At 35.1% G+C, this 25,389-nt stretch overlaps 1 protein-coding gene across 1 annotated transcript in view; it reads left to right on the forward strand.

The window, feature by feature from the left end:
* TLK1 (tousled like kinase 1) overlaps positions 1-25,389 on the forward strand; it is a 150,395-nt gene that overhangs the window by 109,687 nt on the left and 15,319 nt on the right. Inside the window, exons 12-14 of the mRNA XM_047870347.1 lie at positions 7,481-7,547; positions 19,592-19,689; positions 22,268-22,349. Coding sequence (XP_047726303.1) covers positions 7,481-7,547; positions 19,592-19,689; positions 22,268-22,349 — 247 coding nt within the window. The remainder of the gene's footprint in view (positions 1-7,480; positions 7,548-19,591; positions 19,690-22,267; positions 22,350-25,389) is intronic.

Below are 25,389 nucleotides of genomic sequence, written 5' to 3' on the forward strand. Positions count from 1 at the left end.
CATATGATAGTCTTAACAGATGCCAAAACAAAAAACATCAGACAGAATTCAGCATTAATCTTTGATTAAAACTCTTAGGAATCAGTAGAAAAACTTCCTTAATCTACATACACTATACATTCTTTTTTTTTTTTTTTTTTTTTTGGCATGCATATCTACATGCTGTGCTCTTGAGCTACAATGGCCTTATATACCGTTTCTTTTTCCTGGCTTCCTTCTGCTCCTCCTCTTTAATCAAGCCCAGATGTTACCTCTTCTGTGTCTTTTCATAGTTTCCTTTAGATAAAAAATTTTTGTCTTTGTTCTGTGTACTCATAGCTGTATTATCCAGGATAATCACTTTATGTTAAGGTCAGCTAATTAGCAACCTTATCCCATTTAATCTTTTGCCCTGTTAGGTAACATGTCCACAAATTCCAAAGATTAGGATGTATTAACTTTGGAAGCAGTTATTCTGCCTATCAGTCTTTACTCTGACCCAAGATTCGTATCTTACATGTAAAATATATTCATCCTATTCCAACATCCCCAAAAGAATCAACCCCACTACAGCATCAACTCAGCATTCAAAAATCTCATCTAAATTTCATCATCTCAGATATTCTGAATCTCATTATCGAAATCAGGTATGGGTGAGAATCTGTATAATCCACTCCAAAACACAATTCCTCTTAATCTGTGAACCTCAAGAAACGGTCATCTCTTCTCAGAATAACTCCCTATTTTAAGGTCAATTCATTCACTATCTTAATTCTCCTTTGCTGTATAATTTATTTTTTTTTTTAATTTTTTTTTTCAACGTTTATTTATTTTTGGGACAGAGAGAGACAGAGCATGAATGGGGGAGGGGCAGAGAGAGAGGGAGACACAGAATCGGAAACAGCCTCCAGGCTCTGAGCCATCAGCCCAGAGCCCGACGCGGGGCTCAAACTCACGGACCGTGAGATCGTGACCTGGCTGAAGTCGGACGCTTAACCAACTGTGCCACCCAGGCGCCCCCTTTGCTGTATAATTTAACATATTCACATGTCCCAGGGATTAGAACATAGACATCGTTGGAGGGCCATTATTCTGCATACCACATTAGCACTTGGTATAAGTTATTCTCAATTCAACTGTTAATTGCATTGAGAACATTTGGGCTCTTCGGAGGCAGACTAGTTTCATCCTTCCCCACACACCTCCATTCTTTTTCACAATGATGCTTTTTTAAAAATATTGTGGTGAAATTCACATAACAGTTAACCATTTAGTGTACAGTTCAGTGGCATTAAGTGCGTTTACAATGTATGCAACCCTTTTAGTTTCAAAACTTTATTAACTTGGAACACCTCATACCCATTAAATAATCATTAATTCCCATTAATTCCTCTTTGTTCCTCCCCTCATTTTCTGGTAACGGTTTTCTCTATGTGTTTGCCTTTTCTGGAGAGTTCACTGGCTTTCACTTAGCATAATATATTCAGGGTGTGTCCATGTTGTAGCATGTATCAGTACTTCATTCTTTTTTATGTCTGACTGTATCCCATGGTATGTATATGCATGTACATGCGCACTTTGTTTATCCATTCATCTATTATGAACATTTAGATTGTTTCCACCTTTTGGCTATTATGAGTAATGTTGACATAAACATTTATGTACAAGTGTCTGTGTAGACATATGTTTTCATTTCTTTTGAGTATATACCTAGGAGTGGAATTGCAGCATTATATGGTAATTCTATGTTTAAATTCTTGAAGAATTGCTAAACTTTTCCACATCTGCAATATTTTACATTGCCACCAGCAATAAACAAGAGTTCCTATTTCTTTGCGTCTTTGGCAACACTTTTTATTTTCCTTTTTTTTCCCCCCCCTCTTTTGGAGAGAGAGAGCAAGGGAGGAGCAGAGAGAGAGGGAGAGAGAAAATCCCAAACAGGCTCCATGCTGTCATTGAGGAGACTGATGCAGGGCTCGAGACCACAAACCAAGATCATGACCTGAGCCTAAATCAATAATCAGAGGCTTATCCAACTGAGTCACCCAGGTGCCCCTATTTTCCATTTTTAAATTACAGTCATCCTAGTGTCCATAAAAGGTCATCTTATTGTGGTTTCGATTTATATTCCTGAGTGGCTAATTATGTTCAATGTCTTTTAATGGGCTTGCTGGTCTTTATATAGATATCTAGGTCTTTTGCTCAGTTTTTAATCAAGCTGTTTGTCTTCTTGTTGTTGAGTTATAAGAGTTCTTTATATATTCTGAATACAAAACTCTTATCAGATATATGATATGTAGATATCTTCTCCCATTCTGTAAGTTGTCTTGCTTTCTTGATAATGTCCTTTTATTTTATTTTAATTTTTGTGGCTTAAGTTTATTGTTTTGTTTCTCGCTCATGCTTTTGGTATCAAATCCATGGTCATAAAGATTTACCCCTGTGCTGTCTTCTGATAGTTTTCTAGTAGTCCTTATATGTAAATTATGGATTCCTTTTTGGTTAATTTTTTATATAGAGTGAGGCAGGAGTCCAACTTCATTCTTTTGCATGTGGTTATCTAGTTGTCCCAGCACCATTTGTTGAAGAGACCATTCTTTCCCCCATTGAAAGGTCTCGGTACCCTTGTCAGAAATCAACTGTCGATGGATATTTGGGTTTATTTCTGCACTCTGTTCTATTCCTTTGGTCAATGTCTGTCTTTATGGTAGCACCACACTATTTTAATGACCATAACTTAGTAGTAGAAAGTTTTGAAATAGGTAGTGGGAGTCCTATAACTTGGTTCTTTTTCAATATTGTTTTTTCTATTTGAGCCTCCTTTGCAATTTTGTATGAATTTGAGAATTAGCTTTTCAGTTTCAGCAAAATGAGCCATTTGTATTTTGATCAGGATTATACTGAATATATGGATCACTTTGGAGAGGATTGTCTCTTAACAATGTTAAGTCTGCTAATCCATGAACATAGAAGTCATTTCATTTAATTCGTTTTCATTAATTTCCTTAGCACTGTTTACTAGTGTTTAGTGTACAAGTCACTTCCTGGGTTAAATTTGTTTTTAGGTATTTTATTATTTTGGATTCTATTATAAATGGAAATGTATTCTTAATATCCTTTTTAGATTGTTTGTTGCTGATGTGTAGAAACACAACTTATTTTTGTGGGTTGATCTTGTATCGTGCAACTTTGCTGAATTTATTAGCTCTCGTGGTTTTTTCTGGTTCGTTCTTCAAGATTTTCTACATCTAGAGTTATGTCATCTGCAAATAAAGATAGTTTTACTTCTTTTCTAATTCTCATGCATTATGTTACATTTTTGTTTTTTTTCCTTAACTCCTCTGGTAGAACTTTCTAGTACAATATTGAATAGCAATGGTGAAAGCATCATTGTCTTCTTCCTCACCTTAAGGGGGAAGCTTTCAGTCTTTCACCACTGAGTATGATGTTAGTTGTGGGTTTTTAATAAATTCCCTGTATCATGTTGAGGAACTTCTGTTCCTAGTTTTTTGGGGGGCTTTTCAAAGACAGACTAGTCTTGGGGTTCCTGGGTGGCTCAGTTGGTTAAGTGTCCAACTCTTGATTTGGTTCAGGTCATGATCTCATGGTTCATGGGATCGAGCCTCGCATGGGCACTGATCCTGCTTGAGATTCTGTGTCTCCCTCTCTCTCTGCTCTTCCTCTGTGCTCACATGTGTGCACACGTTCTCTCTGTCTCCCTCTCATAAATAAACTTAAAAAAAAAAAAAAAGACAAACTAGTCTCATGTCTCACCTTCCTCCATTTAAAAAATCTAATCCTCGGGGCGCCTGGGTGGCTCAGTCCGACTTCGGCTCAGGTCATGATCTCATGGTCCGTGAGTTCCAGCCCCGCGTCGGGCTCTGTGCTGATGGCTCAGAGTCTGGAGCATGTTTCAGATTCTGTGTCTCCCTCTCTCTCTGACCCTCCCCCGTTCATGCTCTGTCTCTCTCTGTCTCAAAAATAAATAAACGTTAAAAAAAAATTAAAAAAAAAATCTAATCCTCAATGCAGGGCTCATAGCCTGTTACTAAATTATGCAAATAAATGGGCTTGCCTTTTTTTTTTTTCAATGCCTGTAACAGTCTTCTTTACCATAGCTTGCATTCTTTAACTTTGAGACTTAAGGTTAATTTCCTTCTTAAACAGGATGTCTTTGAAGAATTGATTATCAAGTATTCCCTTTTTTCTTGTTATTTGTTCTAGTTCTATTACAGTCATCTCACATTTCTATCAAACTATTGTAAAACAGCTCTTTGAATTAGAAATAAAATTCTCATCCATTTAGGGCACCTGGGTGGCTCAGTCAGTTGAGCATCTGACTTCCGCTCAGGTCATGGTCTCCTGGTTCGTGAGTTCAAGCCCTGTGTTGAGCTTGCTGCTTTCGTCACAGAGCCCACTTCGGATCCTCTGTCCCCTGCCTCTCTGCCCCTCCCCCACTCATGCTGTCACAAAAATAAAAATTAAAAAAACATTAAGAAAATGCTCATCCATTTAGACTCATTATGAAAAATTATCAAGAGTTAAGTCTTATTTTAAATTTCTTGGCTTTTAAAATAAAGTTTTATATAAACCTACTCTAGGAGCTTTTAGCATGCCCCTAAATAAACACATATACGTATATTTGAACATAGTAAAATATTAATCATTCAGGCAATAATATCAGGTATGACTCATACAGGGAGGAGTTGGACTTTATCTTCTCATTATCTGTGAATAAAAGATTTGCTAAATAACCTAACCAACAGACTTGCTTAAGAGTGTGAATTTTTTTAGGCTCTTTAAAAACACATCATAAAAATAATTATGTAGCCATTAAAATTAACATTATCCTAGCTTACCTCTTCTCATTCTATGTATTAAAATCACATTTTATCTAAGAACATTTTTCCTTACTGGAAGTAGACAACAGAGATATCTAAAAAGTTCTAATACATCAAGTACCTCCTGATAGAGAAATGCAGAGAAATGTAAGAGATATCTCTTTTGCATTTTATTTAGTGAGACAAGACCCTGGAATAGGAATTATCAAATGGAGATCTGTGAACCCCCCGATTTATGTATATGTGATATTTTCTGGAGAGAGTGTTTATAAATTTCCTTAGATTATTTTTAGATATCCACGATCATAAAGTGGTAAGAATCACTGTCTAGAAAGTCAGTAGCCTAGTATTTAGTGCTTTCTATAGAATTTGCTTATTAATGCATCAAAACCAAGCAGAGAAAAATTGGTAAATTTATATATTTTGCTGTTTATTTGAAGCTTAGTTAGTAGTTACAGTAGTAGTCATTAAAATGCAGGAAGTAAATAGCTAAATTCTCCTGCTGATGAAAGTTACCATTAAGCTTTAGTGAGAATTGTATGTGTTTAACACATACAATAAAGACCTATGAAATGTGAAACCTATGAAATAATGCTCTAAGGTCCAAGTTTTTAAATCAGTGAAGAATTATTACTAAGTAAATGTGGGGAGGGAGTATTTGTATGCATTTGCTTTAGCTATGGGGATGTGGATGATTTGAACCACAACACAAAACATACTAACAACTGGAACTGAGTGCTTTTAAAAGCAAGTATGCATTACATTATGCTATAAGATTAACCAGACAGTATTCAACAAACTAAATCATTGTGGAGCTAATTGAGATTAATTCATTATTGACTCACAAGAATAGTAGCTATTGAAAACTACACCAACTAAAGACAACAAAATATCCTAACCTCCAAATTACAGAAATTCTCAGCCATTTGTACATGTAAAGGCTTTGCAAGTTTGCATAAGAGCCAAACTTCTTAGTAGAAAACAGTTTCAAAAATTATGGGAAATTCAAATTGTACCAAATTTTCACTGGTGGTATATATGCCTATCCAAAAACCATTCACCAAAAATTCTTACAGCTTTTCTTTATTGGATTAGTAGAGATTTTTACCAATTTTTGTTTCCAAATCCTTTTCCTTTAACATCACCTTTCCCTCTTCTCCCTCTTTCAATCCATCTGTATTCACACTGCAACACTTACTTCTCTAAATTTGCTTTAAGCATCTGCTGCAACTATCCACTGTTGTTATATTTGGTATAACAAAATCCAGCAGTTGTGTTAACCTAAGACTGATTTAATTTTAAATGTTTATTTTTTCACTCTTAAGATATTTCTAGTGGAATACTAACTGAATTTCTTGGAGGGTTTTGTTTGTTTCCTTTGAATGCCCTTTCTTTAGAATTAGTAAATTTAACTAACATCTAGCTAAAGGAGAGTAGCATTTATATTAAATGTTGCTGAGGGGCCTGAATGAAAAACATAAATAAATCATACCTAGGTTAGGAGCTTCACCAAGTACCCCCAGAACACATAAGTAAACGAACGGGCCCTGAGTATGATGGATAAAAGCAATTCTTTCAGTTTTGGGGTATGAAATGGAAGTTGTTTTATTGTAGAGTGGTTTTTCTTCTTTTACTTTATCAGAAAACAGAATCATTTTTCCTTAGGAAATGTTATAATGTGTATGTCTTACTATAGACCTACATAATAAGCTAGTTATTTTTCAGTGTTCTATAGGAATGTTTGAAATTAACAATAAAATAACCATAAAGTACTTTTCAGGATTTAAATTCTTATGTCTGTTTATATTTTATTAAGAATTTGATGCTTTGACTATAGTTTTAGCATTCTTTTTTCTCACTAACACATGGAAGCAGAAAATAGAAAAATGTCTTAGTTTTTTCTTTTTTTTTTTTTTTTTTTTAAACCAGTACTCAACTGGATGGACTGTGCAGTAATTTTCTAATGCTCTTAGAATAAAATGAAATTCATTCCTTGGTCTGGAAGTCCATTGTAAGCTGGCCCCTGCTTACCTCTCCTACTTCTCACAGCCTCTTTGACTGTTTTGATGCTTACTTTTTTTTTTTTTTTCTCAAAGTATGCCACCCTGTGTCCATGTTAGCATCCTTGCACTTGCACTTGTCCTGTATCTAGGACATATTCCCCCAGGTTCTCTTGTAGTTTTCTTTTTGACTTTTAGGTCAAGACCGCCTCCCTAATACTCACTGCAAATAGTGTAATATAGTCAGTCATTATCAACCACCCTTTTTGTTTTCTTCATAGTATTTACTGCTATTTGGGATTATTTTATTTCTTTTTTAAGTTGTTTTCTGCCTCCTTATCCCCACTATAGAGTGTAAGTTCAAACTAAAATGAAAGGAGAAAATGTCTTTTCCATTGTATCCTTAGGATTGAAATTCTAGAACATCACCTGATACATAGCACTCATTAAATAGTTGCAGAATTTATCAATTAGGTGTTCCATCTATAAGTGTTAGAAATATTCTGAAGAATATTTTAAAGGACTTCTGGCTTATATTCTGGACTGAAAGTTGTCAACATTTTAGCATTTTGAGAAACATTAATCTTCTTTTGCTGGTTATTAATAAGAAGTAATAAGTATTCATCTTAATATCTAGAATTACAATTTCATTTTTGACAGGTTGACTTTGGCAGAATATCATGAACAGGAAGAAATTTTCAAACTTAGACTAGGACATCTCAAAAAGGTATGTGAAGCATATGCTGGAATTTTAGTTTGTTACCAGAGGTCATGGAGAGTTGTTACTGTAAGTCTCTCGTTGGAGAAGTCAGCTTAGAGAGAAAATACCCAAAGCTCAGACAAAAAAAAGAGGGGCATTAAAGTTGTCCTTTTAAGTTGAATATGTTAAAATAACATGCCTTTTACCTTGTGGCAGCTTACAAACATTGAGATGCTGATAATACCATGTCCCTGTAGTGGAGAAGTGACTCCTGGCCAGACTTTCAGGGTCTTAAGATTACTGTGTTTAAGTACTATTTTTGTAAAAAAAATGCTTCATTTTTAAGATGAAATGTAAATTTCCATATTGTTTGTGTCCATTTATAATAAACTGAAATAATTATAAATTAATAACAAACTTGGTTCTTTGGCTTAACTTTTAAGCTATCAAATGCTTGAGTAAATGTTTCAACTAAAATATGTACATTGGCAAATTTAGAAGAGCCTTAATAATAGTATAAAGTGATATAATTTATTAAAATGTTGCTACGTGTTATTATAGTAAAATTTTTTAAATGTATAGCTTTGTACTGATTTGTAAACTATGAAATTGTAATAAGTTCATTGTTTTTACAGTTTTTTAGTTCAAACTATTTCAAATAAATAATAGATTTTCCCACTCAAAATGAACTTAATGACAGATGTAAAATTCTTTTCCTTGACCAAATTTTTTAATTCTGCTTTTTGCTTGTCACATCATTTACATATTTTTTTTAATAGGCTGAATAATTGCTAAAAGTGAGTTAGTGAACTAATCGAAGATAGCTTCTGTGAAGTTGTCTTCCTGTGAGGTAGGACAGAGAAACCCATTCTGGTAGCAGCTGCCATCATACTATGTACTGTTTTGTTTTTGGAATGCCATCAACCTGCTTTCAGACCCCTGCCATTTAATTACAGAGAATAGAAAAAGATACATAAATGTGTCCACATATATGTGTAATTTGCATTAGCATTTTTAACTATGCTGTATCTGTCTATGCCCCTACTCAGAAAAGTTTCAACCCCAAATACTTTAACAGTAAATTGTGAAATGATTTATTCTGGTCTTTTTTTTTTTCTTCTTAAAGTGTATTTTCTTCTGTTGTAATTATTGACTATTTTTCCTGCTCTTTGGGTTACAGTAGACAACTTCAGTCTATTCTCTGTAACAGATGGAGTTGTAATGAGACTGTTGGGGGATTTTGTAATACAGAATTAGTATAAGTATTGTGTGCCCACCTAAGCAGTTGTCATAATGAATTCATAGAGACCTATGCTTGATGTCCCCTATAAAGATTTATCAATTATTTTCAAACCAGCCTTTCATGATAATGGAACACTTTAACTGGAGGGTTATTATTTTTACATATAATAAAATAGTTCATTTTAAATTACTCTTTCTAATAATGAGATTGTACATGTGTATCTTATTTTATGAAAACGTGTTACATAAAATCTGAAATTACAAAGCAGTTATATTAGGAATCGGCTATTTGTATTACAAAAAATACTTTGCTTTTTGAAAAGCTTCAGAGAAGGGTTGGTTTTGGTCTTGGTTGGTTGTGTTTGGTTGACTTTAAAGCTTTCCTGGTACTTTGAAAATATTTGGTTTCTCTGAAACACTTCTGTAAGTATTCTTAAGGGAGGTATACTTACACATCTAGACACTATCTAAATAGTTGCAAACTGTTGTAAAATACTACCCTTTCTCTTCTAACCTCCATATTAGCCTCTTTCCCTGTGTTTGACTTCTCCATGTTTTGTATTACTCATTCTTTCTAATAACTGTCCCCTCCGTAATCATTTTCCTGCTTTATTTTTTCAGCTTTTATCATATTTACTGAGCAGGTCTAGATTTCTAACTTTATCTTCTTAGCCATTTTACAACAGTACTTTTCTTTGACCAACATCATGGAATATTTTGGGAGAGTGGATAAACTACTAATGCTGAAATATGCTTTCATGTCTTGAATTCTCGCATTTTCTTCTAAGAGGCTATTTTGGGTGAGAAGAATGTATGAATGCATTTATAAAGAAAGTTGTTGGTAGTACATACAGAGAACAGAATTGAGTAAGTAGTGTCATCTTAGAGCACAAGTCAACAAGAGTTGCCTGCTTACCACTTGGATATAAATTTTGAGTTGCACAATTAAATAATAAGCATTAAGTCACATGTTTTAAAAATAAGTTATTTGGCATTCCAAAGCACAACTGGAAAATAGGCCATCAAAACAGGTCATTCTGTTTTCTAAAAAAGTAGATTGGACACTTTTAATACACAGAGAACAAGCTTCAGTTAAGAGAAAAGATGTTATGACCTCTGTTTTAGCAGTTCCCTTCGCTCCTGGGTTTATTAAGCTGACATGAACTGTACCCAAGTTGTAACTACCATATGGTTTCTACCATAGGCTGGATCTGATCTGTGTATATTTGAGATCCTTGTAACCTGCACAGGAATTAACCTATAGTATGCCAGCTTACGGTTTAGATTTAGAGCCTGACATACTCTTGCTTTCATTCTGTCTTTAAGCCAAAGCAGGCTCTTAAAGTTCAGTCAAATTACTAGATTAAATTTGTGGGCACCGAAAGAGAAACTTATTTTATTGAGGAGGCCCATGTTATTTGGACATACAGGACTAGAAGACCTACTTACTTTTTTTTGAAATGAATAATTTATGATGTGCATTGTATTTTGTAAAGATCATCATAATAATTGAATAGGTAAACTGAAATATGAAAAAGTATATTTACCATTGAATAAATCATAAAGTTCAGTTCACATTCTGTGCTGTTCTGCGGGGTTAGAAATATAATAAATCCAAAGCTGTGAAAGTGATAGAGTAAGGAATGAAAGGTAAGCAGAAGTCTCCAAAAGTAAGTCCATGGCTAACAAATAGATATTTCTGGGGCTTAGGGGCTTATTAGTTTTTTCTTCTGAGATTAGGAAAATTGCTGTGCAGCACCCTTTTTTTAAGTATATGTCAAGAATTCTTCAATATTTTCAGTTTTTCTCACTTTATGAAATCATTGCTCCCTCATTCACTAAGTGACTTATTTCCACACTCTGCCTGATACAGGCATGATTCGTATCCCCATTTCAGAAGAACTACATGATAACTACACTTGATGGATTTTGAAGTTTTAACCATTCTAGAGTGAACATTAATGTTAACTTTTTGAATGCCAGGGTCTTCTATGTTTTGTAGAAATTAATAAAAGCTAGTAACTGGCAAAGCCAAACATGAACCTTTTTCCACTCCCATCTCAATGGCAATACCTATACACTTATTCCTACATTTTTTTTGTTGTAGTTAGGATAGCAAGTTGATTCTTTGTATTCAGAAGAATTAATTCACTTGTAGCTCTCTTTGCATCTGTCTTAGAATAGTGCTGATGTTGGCTTTTTGTTTTTTCAGATACATGCTTCATTTTCATTGCAGATAAAGAAGAGCAGTATAGTTTTTCACCCACAGATACTCTTTCCCTCACGTATTACTTTCCTTGGGTAATGTTAGTGATGATTATATCAGCTACAGTATTTCTTATTAGCTGATACATTTGCTTTTCACTCTAAATTTATTTTTAAAGGTCAACTGAAAAGCACATTTTTAATAAAAAGTATAAATACTCTAACATAATCTTACCTTTTATGTAGCTTAAGGATTTAACAGAAAAGAACTATATAGTAAAATACATGGAGACTATGCAAATTATACCCAAAACAGTTTTTAAAAAATGACCTTTCACTGGTAGTAATTATGTGCAAATTTACCCAGTTATCACTTACTAAAAGCTAGTAGTTGCAATAGGAATAATTTACTATCTTTAAGAAGTTGGTTCTCTGAAGCAAGACTACTAACTGTCCCATTTTATGTACCTGTACCACATGTGGAATATGGATTTAAGGAAACTAACAGACTGTATGTCAGTTAGCTTTTATGGTTAATCCTGTTTTGATACCAGTCTTTGATAAATCCTAGTTATGGGAAAGCAGTTTATCTTTTTGATTTGAGGAGTTCTGCAAGATTGTTGTTTGTATTCAGGTAATTCTAGAATTGAAGAAAACTACATGGATATGCTTTTCTAGGATTGTTACTAAATTAACACAAATATATATATATTTTTTTAATTTTTTTTAGTTTATTTTTTAGAGAGAAAGTGAGTAGGGGAAGGGTGGAGAGGGAGGGAGAGAGAATCCTAAGCAGGCTCTGCCCTGTCAGCACAGAGCCCAATGCAGGGCTCGAACTCACTAACTGTGAAATCATGACCTGAGCGAAAATCAAGAACCAGATGCTTAATCGACTGAGCCACCCAGGTGCCCCTAACACAAATATATTTTTTAAAAATCCCTGAAAAACCATCATCCTTGTAATAGATTCTCTCTGTAGTCATACTGTTATTTAAATGATCCTAGTTACCCACCATGGCATCCCAAAATGATGAGGAAATAAGAATTTTGAAGGTTATTAGAACTAATAACTATGTCTTGCCCCTGCTGTTACTTAAGTTTGTGATGTGAACAGCATGCATATGTTGTTCTTTATTTTTTAGTCTTTAAGTTTTGTCCTCTTCTATATTTAAAATACTTGATTAACTAAAGAAAATAATACATATAGGAAATTTGACATCTCAGTATGGAATATTAAATAATGTTAGTAGGGATTGGCCTTAATGTATGTGTTTTGGGTTGTGTGTGTGAGAGGGAGAGTGAGAGTGAGAGTGAGAGAGAGAGAGAGAGAGAGAGAGAGAGAGAGAGAGATTTATAAGCCCTGAATATAAGTGCTGGAAGTTTATTTTGAAAAATATAACCAATTTGTAATTTGAAACAGGCTTAGTCAAGAATCCTCAGCACCAACACAAATGTATCTTTGCAGACCGAAGGAATCAGCTAAACAATTTGCAGTCATCTCAATCTCTACTAAAACAAAAATCACATCCAACATGCCACCTGACACCATTTCTTTCTCTCTCTCTCTTTTGCTCCTTGCGATGTGGCATTCATCTCTCCTTGTGCCTCCGTTCTGAAGAGATAACAGTATAGCAACAACTCTGCCATTGAAATCCTGTTCTCTGACCGATATTGGCACCTGCAAAGAGAAACAACCAGTAACAGGCAGCAGCAGCATCAGTATTAATCTTCCATGATGAAATCTTTACAGGTCAAGAACAAGCACACAGCTCTTTTCTCACTCCTTCACAGTGGACCATGCATCTAGTTGAAATGGAAGACAATGGATTGTCTACAAGCCTTTTGAACAGTGGAGAATACAGGGCATTGGTTTTAGGTGAATTGACCCCCAAATATTCTTGAAGTTTGATATCTCCTTTGGTCTTTCTAGAATACCATTGTCATCTGATTTATCAAATCCTTAGTATAACCACAAAGAATAAATTTGCATACGTGACATTTCTTGTCACTTTAGGTTTGAATAAAAATATGAAAAAAACAGTATAATTCTAGAGGACTTAATTTCTAAATCTGTGTGTTCCCCTTTATATTCATGGCCATGACTAGAAGAAATCTCTTGGGAATTCTTCTCTCAATTAAAGCCAACCACATTGTACATTATATTTCTCTAGAACATAAGAGGCTACTTGTATATACAGGCAGTAGTTTTAAGTGAAGTCTGATGAAAATGCACTATAGTAGAAAAAGTCATGATTAAGCCCATGAAGAATGTCATGAGGTTCTTGACTTCTTGGCATGTGTGGGCAAGAAAAGTGCCAAGAGGAGTGTTAGATTTCTAAACTTGACATTTTGTCGTTACTACTGCTTCCCTTTTAAGAACAAGTGGTAGTCTATAACAGATGACTGTGACCGTGCCGAGAGATCATGAACTGGCTGTCAATAGGAGAACTCCCAGTGTTCGTATTTTATCTCTTGCGTTTACTATGAAACCATAAACATTCCTTGCCCTGTGTTTCCACATTTGCAGTCATTTATCTTAACTTGGTAGTAGATGTTCAGTTACCAAAATGAAACTTTAGAGGTGAAATGTGTTTTGCTTCTGTAATGTTTAATATTAATCCAGTTGTTTTATAAGCAATGGAATCTTTTTAATTTTGGAAAGAATTTTAGAAGTCATGTTAGCAATTGGTCAGAGCAGAGTTTAATTCAGATTTGTAAATTCAGTCTAAAGATCACTGTTTCACAAAAAAAAAGAAAAACAATTGCTTGACCACTGGCCCTTCCCAATGAGAACTATAACTCCATGCCATTTACGATAGACCCTTGAACAATATAGGGGTTATGGGCACCGATCCCCCTTTACCCCCATGTGCACAAAAATCTGCATATAACTTTTGCTTCCCCAAAACCTACTATACTAATAGCCTACTGTTAACCAGAAGCTTTACCAATAACATAAGCAGTCAACTAACACAAATTTTCTGTCATATATAATACTGTATTCTTACAATAAAATGAGCTAGAGGTATGAATCCACCCATATCCTGAAAAAGGTTAAAAGGAAGCCTGCAGTGGGGAGAAGGGCTACGATGTGTTGTAGTAGGGCATGGTGCCTGTACATGCTGTGGCATGCTGTCAGCACTTTGGTTTGTGTTGAACATCAAGGAATTTCACTCCTAGCCTAATACAGCAGCTGTAATTGCTTTCTTAAGAAATGTACTAAATATTTAAATTTTGCCGATCAGTTGAATTGTTATATTTATTTGCTTCTGGGAAGGGTTTTATTTTGTTTTGTTTAAATAGAATGGAGGAACTAATGGAATCAAACCCTGCCTGTTTCAACAGTTATTCTCAGGGGTTTTAATGTATGTATTTATGCATTTGAAGAGAGAATAAAAAAACCACCCCAATCGCCATACCCCACACCGTCCCCCTAAAAAAGAAGGAAATGAAGTGCAGAGAAAGGAAAACATTAAGGTTCTAAAATAATTATGTAAGGCAGTGAAATACACCTGAGGGAGATAGAGTATTCTCCCATCAGTAATAGCCAGCTCCGTGATTGGGAATAGGAGTGAAGGGATTTATGTAGTTAGGAAAGAAACCTTCCACTCCCCAAGGAATTTTGTAATTTTTGTCCCTTCTCCTCCTACCCCAGTCCTCCATCTATACAATATACTCAAGCAAAAATAGGATTATGGGCAATAGCTTCAAAACCAATCTCTATAAATTCAGATTTGCTTTATCTGCATGGTTTTTTGGTTTGTTGGTTGGTTCATATTTCCAATGGTTCTTATCTCTTACATCCATAGGTAGGATATTTGAAAGCATGTAATAGACATAATCTGGGAACACACAATAGGGATAAAGTTGAAGTAAACTGGTAATGATTTTCTTCTTAATTCTTTTTTCTGCACTGCCCTTTCTTTCCATTAGCTTTTTTTTTTTTTTTAATTTTTTTTTTCAACATTTATTTATTTTTGGGACAGAGAGAGACAGAGCACGAACGGGGGAGGGGCAGAGAAAGAGGGAGACAACAGAATCGGAAACAGGCTCCAGGCTCTGAGCCATCAGCCCAGAGCCTGACGCGGGGCTCGAACTCACGGACCGCGAGATCGTGACCTGGCTGAAGTCGGACGCTTAACCGACTGCGCCACCCAGGTGCCCCTCCATTAGCTTTTAATAGTGCCTTTTGTTAATTTCTCCTTTCCCTTTCTTGGTGGTAAACTTTTAGAATGACATAGTTTATGACATTAAAAATTTGAGGACCTGCAGATACTAACTTTTGAGGGATTAATATTTGTTCATATTACTGAAATGAATTTGGAGTTAAACTTTTTGAAACCTCATTCTGAACTTGTTTTCCTAGACCAAGCAACATTTATAGTGCTGTTGAATAGACTGTTGGAAGTGATATGCTTTTTTCTCTCCTACAATCTTCATAATACACTATGCAGAATTTCTTTTTTACCAACCCTCTTGGAATATAGGCAAGTTGAGAATGATACATTAAAATCCTTTCTATCTTATCTTCCTTTATAGAAAAGCAGCACTTCGAAAAGAGGTTTTTTGTGTGTATAACATGTAACATGTTCAAGATTTGTTAAAGAAATATAAACTCAGGTGTTTAATTTTTTCAGGAAATGTATCAGTTTTACCTGTGATAATGCATTTTATAACTCTTAAAGCTTTATAGCTTTAATGCCTACATACCCCACCTTTCAGTAATTGCTCTTTTAAAAATTGCCATTATGGGAAATGCTCAGAATTTCACCTAGCAGTTTTCACCTGGCATTTTGCAGAGATTGTCTAGTACCGTGACTGACTTTTGGCTTAGAGTGTTGAGCCAAGAGGACATTAAGTTGCAAGAAAAGACTTTGATTACAAATAGAAAGCATTTCTGTGTCAAACTTCTGCTGAGAGACAAACGTTTTTGGTTGAGTTGCTGTGAAATTTACCTTCCACGTAAAAATTTAAAAGCTATAAATTTTGGAAGGTGTGTTTCACAGGTTACTTAAACAGTAAGGCAATATTGAGATCTGTTGTTGTATACTTGTATGACTTGGTTTTTAATTCAGAATATTAAGAGCTTATTTTAAGATACTGTTAAAATAGCTGTAGAAATACTGTTAAATTGTCCATTGCTACAGCTTTCTGTTTCAACAGAAAAGAGCCATGTCCTTTTAAAACTGTATGTGATCACCAAATCTACCTCTCTCTCTAAAACAGTCTCTTCTTACCCATGTCCCTTCTATACCATAATTGCCTACAGAGACCAGTTCCTTTCCAGAGATGCTATTTCTTTGTATCTTCTAGATAACTGCTCAGCTAGTAGATGACTCCGGAATTTTTACTTGGTATTCTTATTAAGCATGAGCTATCTGGTTGGATTATCTCTCTTATATTTTAGTAAGCTTGCCTAGTTTTGCCATGGTTTGAGGATTCTGTTCTGTAATGAACTCAGGTTAGTTGTGAACCTGGGTCATACTTGCTTCTCCTGAACCCTCTGAAAATGATTAGTTCTGAGGATGGCCCAGAGATTAATGTTGATCTCAAGCAAGGAGAGTGTAGTCTGTAGGATAGATCTGCACTAAATATAAATTATTTATATTTGGAAATGATCTGCATTAAATAGAAGTTAGTTGATGAGACTACTGTATTCTAGACTGTTGTACCCTGGGGCCATACCAAAATTGGGTCTTGCCTCTTTATATAAGGAAAGGGTACTAGGTAGTATTGCCCTAACATTTGCCCAAAAGTATGTGTATTAATCTGCTTGGGCTGTAATGACGAAATACCATAGACTGGGTGTCTTAAAATTTTTCTCACAGTTCTAGAAGCTGGAAATCCAAGATTAGGGTCCAGCAGGTTCAGTTTCTTGTGAGGATCTATCTCTTCCTGGTTTTAGATGGCTGTCTACTCAAGTCCTCACCTGTCTTATTCTCTGCTCTCACAAAGAGGGGACAGGATGGGGAAGATAGATGTCTCTCCCTTCCTCCTTATAAAGCCACTAATCCCATCATGTGGGACCCACCTTCATGACCTAATCTAATTCTAATTACTTCCCAAAGCCTCCATCTCCAGATACCATCACATTGGGGTTTAGGGCTTAAACATAGGAATTTGGCGGGGGGGGGAGGGGGGGGGGGGACACACAAACCTTTAGTCCATAACAGTATATATCCTTTGTTCAGTGGGGTTTAAGAGAAATTATTTATAAGAGTTGCAGAATTATCTTCCCCCCCAGAAGTATGTCACTTTGGCTTAAGGTCCAAGATACTGTGGAATAAATAGTAAATTAGAATATGGGAGCTGTAAATATATTTCACTGACTATAGAGGATTTATATTTATCTGTATGTAAGACTTGGTTATAATTCCTTCCCTTGACATTTCCTCTTAAATACATAGGATCTAGCTTTTTTTTTTTTTTTTTTTTTTTTAGTGCTTCTGGCATCATTTTGTTTTTTCCTGTAAACTTTATAATTCAAACCAAATGCAGCTTGCCTGTGCTTTTTGTATTGTAAGATTTTATGGGACATACTTGTCTTGTTTTATAGAGGATAAAAAAGTTTACTTAACTGACATGCATAGACATTTTACCTTCTTTAATAAGTATTTTGTGATCTTGGTTACTGCCATTGGATAAACCTCTGAAGATTAACAAAAAATACTAAGCACATGTAACTATGTGTCAACAATCTAGTTGGATCTCATAATTATATATTTATTGATTCAGTAGGATTTAGTTTCTGTAAATTCACTTTTGAAATAGTATCCCCTTACCACAATTTCAAATAAAAGTTAAAACAATTTTTCATCTGGTATCCTAATAGGCATTTCATGGTTTTATCAGATATTTAAAAATCCACCAGCCTACCAAGTGTTTAGTAGTTTCCTGCATGTGTAAGAATCAAATTAATGGCAAGTTTTAAGACAGCAAATGTTAGTAATATGAAAGGAAAAGGTTGCCACTTTCTATGTTCTGTGCTAGAAATTAATTTGAATTTTTTCATACTCCCAAACATTTTCTACAGCCAGTTCCTTACTGTACTTCATATGACTAAATTAAGACAACTGTGATTTGAGTATCGTTCCAGAAGTTTTTAATCTATTTCATGTCTTTATAATGAGTCTTCAATTATTTAATTCCCTAGACTATTACCTTTTTTTCATTGAAATAAGGAATATTTGTGACTGAAGCTGTATTAAGTGCATTAGTTTCAGTTAAATTAAGACAGTCTGTTTAGTGTGTCCTATTTTCTAAAGATCTCCAAAATTCTAGGAAGGCTGATCTCCATTTAAATTTATTTTTAAATGTTCTATTTGTCATCTAATTTTTACCTTATATTAAATATCTCTGTAACAAGTAGTGGTTGAGTTTTATTTTAAAACAATAAAAAAATAACCTCAAGGGTCAAGTGGAATACAAACAACATACTTAGATTTAGTTTTTTTAATCTGTGAACGTTTGTTTTTCTTTATCTTAATTAGAATCTTCTTTTCAGTTTAAGCCTTAGATAAAGGTGTTATAGACTTTATATCTCTATTATTTGCTTTGGAATGAAATGATACTTATATTTTCATAGTAAACTTGAAAATTGCTTTTTAGATAAAGGATTTTTAAAATCAGAAGATAAATCATTAAAAGAAAATGAGCTAATACAGAAATATTTAAGTGTAATACTAAAAAACAACCTCTATTCCATGTGGTATAGATTTATAACGATAGCGGATACACATTTAGGCCAAAGCAATTTGTATTTGTTTATTTCCTCAACAAACACTAATTCAAAAATACTATAAAATTGGGCATTTCTAGAATTTTCCACCGAAATTTGATATATTCTTATCTGTCCCTTATGTAGTATTCAAATTTATATTGACAAAGAGATATGTAAGATGGGTGATTGATTATTTGGGATCTTATTTTTTTTTAATGTTCTCAAAATTGTATATTTTGAGACATGAAAAATATTTTCAAAAATTTTATATCAAATGTGAAAGAAAATTTCATTAGGATTTGCCTCTATCTGCTCTAATAACTGAGGATCTGCCACAGCTATCCGTGTAGTTTTTATTTTAAAGTCTCTTTACGATTACAGAGAGATTTACTTGAGTGGTCAGATTGTATGTGTGTGCATGTTTGTGTATATCAAACACTATAAGGCCTAGAAATAATCAGTGGTTCTGTCTTCTTCCTTTTTTTAACTATTGTAAAATACCTTCATTTCATTTGTTTTGTATTGCTAAATTATTCCCTCTTAAATTAAAATCAGGATGTATCAGAAATAAAGCTCTCATTTTGTGTTATAAGTCAGTTTCAGACTACCTTGCAGTCATTTTCAGTTTAGATGTTATAAAAATAGATTTCTTGTAGTACAGAATAAAACTCAGCATCTCATTAGGTATAGATTTTTATGTGGAGGATGGTTTCTTGAAATAGGCTTTTGCCTTATCTCTTTCCATCTTTCAGGCATTGAAAGTGCACTTTGGTCTTTTAACTCAGTGGTACTTTATAATATACTATTCTTCCCGTCATTGTAAAAAATTGATGCATGGGTAAAAATATCTTTTTTATATTGCAAATAAATTGAGCTTGTTATAGTCCCCTCTCTTCATTTTCAGGAAGAGGCAGAAATCCAGGCAGAACTTGAACGTTTGGAAAGAGTCAGAAATCTTCACATTCGAGAGCTCAAAAGAATAAATAATGAAGATAATTCACAGTAAGTCATTATTCGTATTTTACAGTTTTACATGATAAAAGTTTTTTCCTTCCCTGTGAAGAGCATAAACACAATATTTCCTTATTGGGTAGCTTCTCATCACACTTAGAAAACGATCCAGAGTCCTTCCCATGGCTCAGAAGGCCTTGTATGATCTTTTCTCTGGCCACCTCACCACTCCCATCTCTCTCATCCTCCCCTTGTTTATATGTTGTAGAAAGGCTGGCCCCCTCAAACATGTCTAGCACATTCCCACCTCAAGGCTTTTATGCTTACCATTTTCTCTGCCTGAGATGTTGTTCTTCTGAATATCTAAGTGGCTTACTCCTTATTGCACTCCAAATGACCATTAGAGAGGCTGTCCCTGGGCCACCCTCGAAAATAGCAGTCTTTGACTCACTCCATTCCCTCTCTCAGTATCATTACCTTGCTTTATTTTTTCATAGCATCTATCACTACCTGGAATTACAGATTTATTTTTTAGTTCTTGTCTATCTCCTCCAATTAGAACATAAGCTACATGAGAGCCGAGGCTTAGTTTTGTTCTTGCTGTATCCCCAGAGCCTAGACCAGTGCCTGGCACATGATAGGCACAAAATAAATGTTTGTTGACTGAATACCAAAGTTAGTATGACAGTAGTGAAGGAGAAATTATTTCAACCAACGGGACTTCAGTAAGCCGTGTTTTCATCATTATGCAAAAACTGTAGAAGAAACAGAAAAGAAGTTTCAAGGTATAGCCTCTGTCCTTAATCCCTGCTTATCAGAATGAGTGCCATAGATACTAAATGCTAAAGAAATTCAAAAGAAGAGGAGATGACTGGTGGGAACTTTATGAAGAAGATAGAAATTAAGCAAGGCACTACTTGGATTTAATTGATGCACAGGAAAGGAAGGGTGGTCTTTTTATCCTTTATCTGTGAGATTTGTCATGTCATTTAAAGCTTCATGACTTAATTTGAATCTCAGAATTGGAAATGGCCAATTTCTCTTGTGAACTATAAATAATCTTGCTTAAAAGAAGGCCTGTCCATGATCATTGTATTTGTATAATTCATAAATACACAGATCATTCTTCTGTATAAGGTGAACGAAATGATATAGTTATGGAATAACCTAAAATGTACCAGATGAAAATTCTAATAAAGCAGGTAGGACAAAACTAATTTACAGTTGGTTGTTCTGAAAATTATGTTCAAACTTATTTATGGATATGACTTAGTCCACTTGATGAAAATCAAGTGAATTGTTACAGCTTTACCAAGCAGAGGGGTGCCTGGCTGGCTTGGTGGGTAGAGTGTGTGACTCTCAATCTCGGGTCGTGAGTTTGAGCCCACACTGGGGGTAGAGTTTACTTAAACAGAAAAAAAAAAAAAAAAAAAAAAAAAAAAAGCAAAATCTCTTTTATTAACAAGTTCTTCAAGAAAAAAAAAATTGTCAAAGTTATATTCAGTTGATTTTGAACAAAATATAATGTATTTGCACCTGGAGTTAATAAAGCTATCATTGTTCAAAACAGATGAACATAAGGGAAGGGAAACAAAAATAATATAAAAACAGGGAGGGGGACAAAACAGAAGAGACTCATAAATATGGAGAACAAACTGAGGGTTACTGGAGGGATTGTGGGAGGGGGGATGGGCTAACTGGGTAAGGGGCATTAAGGAATCTTCTCCTGAAATCATTGTTGCACTATATGCTAACTAATTTGGATGTAAATTTTAAAAAATAAAAAATAAAATTAAAAGATTTAAATGAAAAAAAATAGAGCTGTCATTGTTCTTGTTTTTGTTTTGTTTTCTTGATGTCAAGGGCACACATTTTGGAATCACATTTTTCTGCTAAGTGCAGTCATGTATTAACTGTTGGTTGACCTGAGCAAGTTAGTTAACCTTTCTGTGTGGTGGTGTCCTCATCTGTAAAATAAGAGATGGTAGCAAGTCCTGCTTTAGAAGGGGTTGGCTGAGAAATAAATGAGTTAATACATGTGAATGCTTAATATATAGCAGAAGCAATAAGTGTTAAGTAGTAATAAGAGTAGTATTATCTGTGAGTGATTTTTAAGTTTCGTTTTAAAGCTTCCTTTTTTTAATTGGGAATTGAAATTTTATTTATACAAGTCCAAAGAGTAAAATTTAATCACATATGAAGGCCAACTTATACATACAATTATTTTTAATCATATGTCAATACTGTAAAATCTGGATTAACCATCCTCTCAATATAAAAGTATATTTCTACAAGGGAAATAATTTCTTCTGAGTAGTTAAAGGATTTCATAAAGATCTTGGAAATAAGATAGTTGAGAAGTCTTTATCAGAGTGCTATAATTTTGGTTGTTGAACTTGAATATTCAGCTGTAAATGTTCAGCTTAGTGAACACCAAAGAGTTAAGATGGAAAGTAGTCATGCAAGTAGAGAAAGAAAAGCAGTATAGAATGGAATTAGAAATTAATAGTGGAGTAACTGAGAACAATAACTCAGAGTAGTAGAAGAGAGAGTGGAACTTTATTGTGGAAGAAATCTTTTTTGTGTGTGTTTTTTGCATGCCTAAGTGTCTTTTTCTCCCACCTTTAAGGTTCAAAGATCACCCAACGTTAAATGAAAGATATTTATTACTTCATCTGCTTGGTAGAGGTGGCTTTAGTGAAGTGTATAAGGTAATGTAAATTTTTTTCTTTTCTTCACACTAATAGAGCAAAGATACAGGAGTACATGGTTAAAGAGGTATTTGTCTTGGGGTGCCTGCATGGCTCAGTTGGTTAAGCATCCAACTCCTGATTTAGGCTAGGTCATGATCTCATGATATGTGAGTTCAAGCCCCATGTCAGGCTCCATGCTGGTAGCACGGAGCATGTGTGGGATTCTCTTGCTCTCTCTCTCTGCCTCTCCCCTGCTCATGTTCTCTCTCTCTCTCTCTCAAAATAAATAAACTTAAAAAAAGAGAGAGGTACTTGTCTTTTATTGATTGATTTTTAGGTTTCAGCTCTCATTACAAAATAGTCTGGTGGCTTATGTTGTCTTGTCTCAAGAATCTGGACACTATCCTTGTGTCATGCTAATATCTGACACCTAGTTATCAGTAGCCAATCTGATAACAGTCATTAGAATCAAGAGTGGCAGGTAGCCATCTAATATAGTACATTTATGGAAAGATTGTACCCTTTAAACATGTGTCACAAGTATTACATGTCCTAAATTTACCCAAATTTCTACCTATTTTAAGGCCAGTGTTTCTTAAATGCATCTCTGTAAATGTAGAAAAAGTTTTAGTCACCATGTTTAGTGTTTTGTATCTTAACCTTTTTTCACTTTACATTGTATCTTTCTGCCCAGCCTTTAAAATTCTGTAGTTCCTAAGGTCTTTTATCATTCTGTATACTCCTTTTCAAATACAGGTTTCCCCAGCTATCTAAAATAGAGCATTACTGTGAAACCTTTCATAAGCCAAAAGTGGCGTAAAGGGAAGCGTATCTCCTGCTTTCTGAAGTTTTGTCAGGCTTCTTCACTTTTTACAAAAGACCTATATTAGAGGGGGTGCCTGGGTGGCTCAGTTGGTTAAGAGTCCAACTTTGGCTCAGGTCATGATCTCACAGTTTGATCCCCTCATCAGGCTCTGTGCTGACAGCTCAGAACCTGGAGCCTGCTTCGGAGTCTGTGTCTTTCTTGCTCTCCATGTGCTCTGTCTCTCTCAAAAGTAAACAAACATTAAAAAAAAAAAAGACCTATATTAGTGCCTGTGCTCCCTAACTGAAAGAAATCCAGAGAGGATTTTTCACTCTTACAAAAAAAGCCATTACTGGGGGCACCTGAATGGCTCAGTCAGTTGAGCGTCCATCTTTGGCTCAGGTCATGATCTCATGGTTCACAAGTTCAAGCCCCACGTTGGTCTCTGTGTTGCCAGCTCAGAGCCTGGAGCCTGCTTTGGATTCTGTGTCTCCCTCTCTTTCTGCCCCCTCCTCTGCTTGTGCTTTCTCTCTCTCTCTCTCTCTCTCTCTCTCTCTCTCTCTCAATGAATGAATGAATGAATGAATGAATGAATGCCATTACTGTATCAGTGTATGTATAGCCATTCTACACCTTCCTTCTGAGCTCCATACCTGTTGGTGTACATAACTTAGTCTGTTTGCCTCACTTGGATGCTTCATATGGACTGAAAACTTAGGTCTGAAATAGAAGTTACCTTCCTCTTCTCCAAAACCTTTTTCTTCTAACACTGCTCCCCACTTCAGTACATAGCGTTACCATTCATCTGCCCAGATGAAAAACACAGGAGCCATTCTTCATTCCACCTCTCCCTTAACTCCCTTCCCTCCACATAAAACCAGTCCCTGCTGCCTACTGCTACTAATGTCATTAAGCTCTCAAATCCAGCAATGACCCTTGTCCTCTCTTAGCCCAAGGTCTCCTTGTCTCTTACTTGCATTGCTGCCTGAGCCTCGTACTTAATCACCTTCTTTGGGGCACTGAGTTTCTCCAATTTTTGATGTATATACTGTAGCTAGAGTGGCCTTTTTATAAAACGCAATCTGATCATCTCACTCTCCTGCTTATAAGCCCCAGGGGCTTCCCATCTGCTCATAGCTAGGATGAAGTCATATTGAAGGTTGTACTCACCTTAAATTTCGATTCTTACAGAAGGCTTCCCAGTTGATCTGCCTTGTATAGTTCTTTGTTGACACTTTGTGCTTTGTTATGTATTGGTATAGTCAGTGGTTAGGAGCTTGGTTTCTGAAGCCAGACAGGCTGGATTTGAATCCTGACTAGTTCTGACTCCTATTTACTAACTGTGTATACTTGGCCTTATGACACCAACTCTGCTTCAGTCTTCATCTGTGAATAATAACAGTACCTACATCATAGAATTGTTGTAATGATTAAATGATTAAATGAGCCAAACTTTACAAATGAGACAGGGAAATCACATAGAATATTAGTGTTTAGCAAATGTAAGCTCATCAGATTATTATTAGAAATCCTCTCTGTTCAGTGAGACAAGGACCGTGCCTTCTTGGTTTACTGAGGACAAACCTAGATTCTAGTTCTTACTCTGGGAAATAATATGGGATTTGGATTCAAAAAACTTCAGTTCTGATCTTAGTTCAACTATGAGTCATTTTATTTTTGTTTTGCTAAGTTGGATGAGCATTAAGACTCGTGGGCCCAACTTTCCTCACCCATCAGGAGTGATCTGTGAGCTCTCTCTCAATTCCTGGTTCTCTGATTCTAACAATAGTTCATCCTCAAGCACTTAATGGTTCAAGTAGGCTTACCCAGGCCACAAAGTAGAAAAGAAGATCATAGTAGCTCACTCTGGATCTAAAAATCACCAAAGTACAGTTAGTACTAGCTCAGCCTTAGAGTTGCCCAATTTTTGAGCCTGCTAACACCTTTCATGACAACCTTCTGCCACTGCCCTACAGTATTTGCACTGTTTTTAATGCCACAGGTGGGGGCTAAAAGGGGTTTTTCTTTTTGAGGAAAAGACTTATATAGCAAATAGAAAATGCAGATTGGGCGTAATAACTTGAATCTTCAATACTGATCTAAATACTAAACACCACTCTTTCCCACCCATTCAAAAAGCCTTTTCATGGTGGCCAGGTCCACTGGGAAAGAAGCAGACTGTAAATCAAAAAATACAGACTTTTTTATCTATACCAAGGTAGAAAATACTGAATCAATTGCTCAGTAATTACC

This window comes from Prionailurus viverrinus, chromosome C1 (assembly GCF_022837055.1).
Source record: "Prionailurus viverrinus isolate Anna chromosome C1, UM_Priviv_1.0, whole genome shotgun sequence".
NCBI lineage: Eukaryota > Metazoa > Chordata > Mammalia > Carnivora > Felidae > Prionailurus > Prionailurus viverrinus.